Source organism: Numida meleagris, chromosome 32 (genome assembly GCF_002078875.1).
Source record: "Numida meleagris isolate 19003 breed g44 Domestic line chromosome 32, NumMel1.0, whole genome shotgun sequence".
NCBI classification, from domain to species: domain Eukaryota; kingdom Metazoa; phylum Chordata; class Aves; order Galliformes; family Numididae; genus Numida; species Numida meleagris.
In genome coordinates this window covers 606,771-609,086 of record NC_034437.1, presented here as the reverse complement: position 1 = coordinate 609,086, position 2,316 = coordinate 606,771, and the positions used below count along the sequence as shown (strand labels likewise).

Here is a 2,316-nt window from a genome sequence, read left to right as displayed (position 1 = left end):
GCCCCCCGCCCCTTCGCCAGCACCCAGGGAAGAAGGGGCCGCGGCCCCCCACTCGCCGCCCCGCTTCAAGCCCCGCTCGCGGCCGCCGGAGGACGGGGAAGAAGCGCGTCCCCGGCTCAAGAAGTGGAAAGGGGTGAGGTGGAAACGGCTGCGGTTCCTGGTGACCATCCAGAAAGGGGGGGCCAAGCGGGACGGCGACAAAGAGATCGCCGAGTTCATCGACAAGCTGGGCACCACGCTGCGCCCCGAGAAGGTGCCGCGGGACCTGCGCAAGTGCTGCTTCTGCCACGAGGAGGGCGACGGGGCGACGGACGGGCCGGCCCGCCTGCTCAACCTCGACCTGGACCTCTGGGTCCACCTGAACTGCGCCCTGTGGTCCACGGAGGTGTACGAGACGCAGGGAGGGGCCCTGATCAACGTGGAGGTGGCCCTGCACCGCGGGCTGCTCACCAAGTGCTCCCTGTGCCAGAAAACCGGAGCCACCAACAGCTGCAACCGCATCCGCTGCCCCAGCGTCTACCACTTCGCCTGCGCCATCCGCGCCAAGTGCATGTTCTTCAAGGACAAGACCATGCTGTGCCCCCTGCACAAGCTGAAGGGGCCCTGCGAGCAGGAGCTCAGCACCTTCACCGTCTTCCGGCGCGTCTACATCGAGCGGGACGAGGTGAAGCAGATCGCCAGCATCATCCAACGCGGCGAGCGGCTGCACATGTTCCGCGTGGGGGGTTTGGTCTTCCACGCCATCGGGCAGCTCCTGCCCCACCAGATGGCCGACTTCCACAGCGTCACGGCCCTCTACCCCGTGGGCTACGAGGCCACGCGCATCTACTGGAGCCTGCGCACCAACAACCGCCGCTGCTGCTACCGCTGCACCATCTGCGAGAACAACGGGCGGCCCGAGTTCGTCGTGCAGGTCATCGAGCAGGGCCTGGAGGACTTGGTCTTCTCCGATTCCTCGCCGCAGGGTGAGCACGATGGGGAGCTGGGTCTGTGGCTGGCCTCCGTGCCGGCGTTGGTTTGGTCTCCGTGCCGGCGTTGGTTTGGCCTCCGTGCCGGCGTTGCTTTGGCCTCCGTGCCAGCATTGGTTTGGCCTCCGTACCGGCGTTGGTTTGGCCTCCGTGCCGGCGTTGCTTTGGCCTCCGTGCCAGCGTTGCTTTGGCCTCCGTGCCGGCGTTGCTTTGGTCTCCGTGCCGGCGTTGCTTTGGTCAGGGGAGGACGTGGCGGTGGGACGCCGCAGCTCCGCGCCGCGCTTGGCTCGAAGCCTTTTTATTTTTTTTGCCTTTTTTTTTTTTTTTTTTTTTTTTTGGCAGCCGTCTGGAACCGGATCATCGAGCCGGTGGCGATGATGAGGAAGGAGGCCGACATGCTGCGGCTCTTCCCCGAGTATCTGAAGGGCGAGGAGCTCTTCGGCCTCACGGTGCACGCGGTGCTGCGCATCGCCGAGTCGGTGGGTGCCGGGGCTGGGCTCGTGGGTGGGGGGGGGGTCTCCCATTGGGGAAGTTGGCCACGCTGGGGGGGCTGTGGTGCTGCTGTGCTTGACCCCCCGACCCCCTCTGCTCCCTCCCCGGCAGCTGCCCGGCGTCGAGAGCTGCCAGAACTACCTGTTCCGCTATGGTCGCCATCCGCTCATGGAGCTGCCGTTGATGATCAACCCCACCGGCTGCGCCCGCGCCGAGCCCAAGATCCTCACCCACTACAAGCGGTGAGCGGGGCTGGGGGGGCTGTACTGCTGCCAGCCCACGGAGCTGGGATCCTGGGGGACGGGGGAGAGGAGTCCCTTGCTTCTGACCCCCTCGGTTCTGACCCCCTCGGTTCTGACCCCCTCGGGTTCTTCCCAAGGCCGCACACCCTGAACAGCACAAGCATGTCCAAGGCTTACCAGAGCACGTTCACGGGCGAGACCAACACGCCGTACAGCAAGCAGTTCGTGCACTCCAAGTCCTCCCAGTACCGCCGCCTGAAGACGGAGTGGAAGAACAACGTGTACCTGGCGCGGTCCCGCATCCAGGGCCTGGGGCTCTACGCCGCCAAGGACATCGAGAAGCACACCATGGTCATCGAGTACATCGGCACCATCATCCGCAACGAGGTGGCCAATCGGCGGGAGAAGATCTACGAGGAGCAGGTGGGGGTCTGGAGGGGAGCAGGGGGGGTGCTGGTTGGGATGGATGGGTCTCTGCTGGGGCACAGGGGGTGCTGGCTGGGGTAGGTGGGGCTCTGGTTGGGGCATGAGAGTCTCTGATGGGGGCATGGGGTCTCTAATGGGGGATAGGGGGCTCTGGTTGGGGCATGAGAGTCTCTGATGGGGGATAGGGG

General features: G+C 65.7%; 1 protein-coding gene across 1 annotated transcript in view; it reads left to right on the top strand.

The window, feature by feature from the left end:
• Positions 1-2,242, top strand: part of KMT2D (lysine methyltransferase 2D) — a gene marked incomplete in the record, with an annotated part of 24,919 nt that extends 22,677 nt beyond the window's left edge. The window contains 4 exon segments of the mRNA XM_021379074.1: positions 1-965; positions 1,311-1,447; positions 1,572-1,702; positions 1,840-2,242. The exon segment at positions 1-965 is cut by the window's left edge and continues 18 nt beyond it. Of these exon segments, the coding sequence (XP_021234749.1) occupies positions 1-965; positions 1,311-1,447; positions 1,572-1,702; positions 1,840-2,209 (1,603 nt within the window).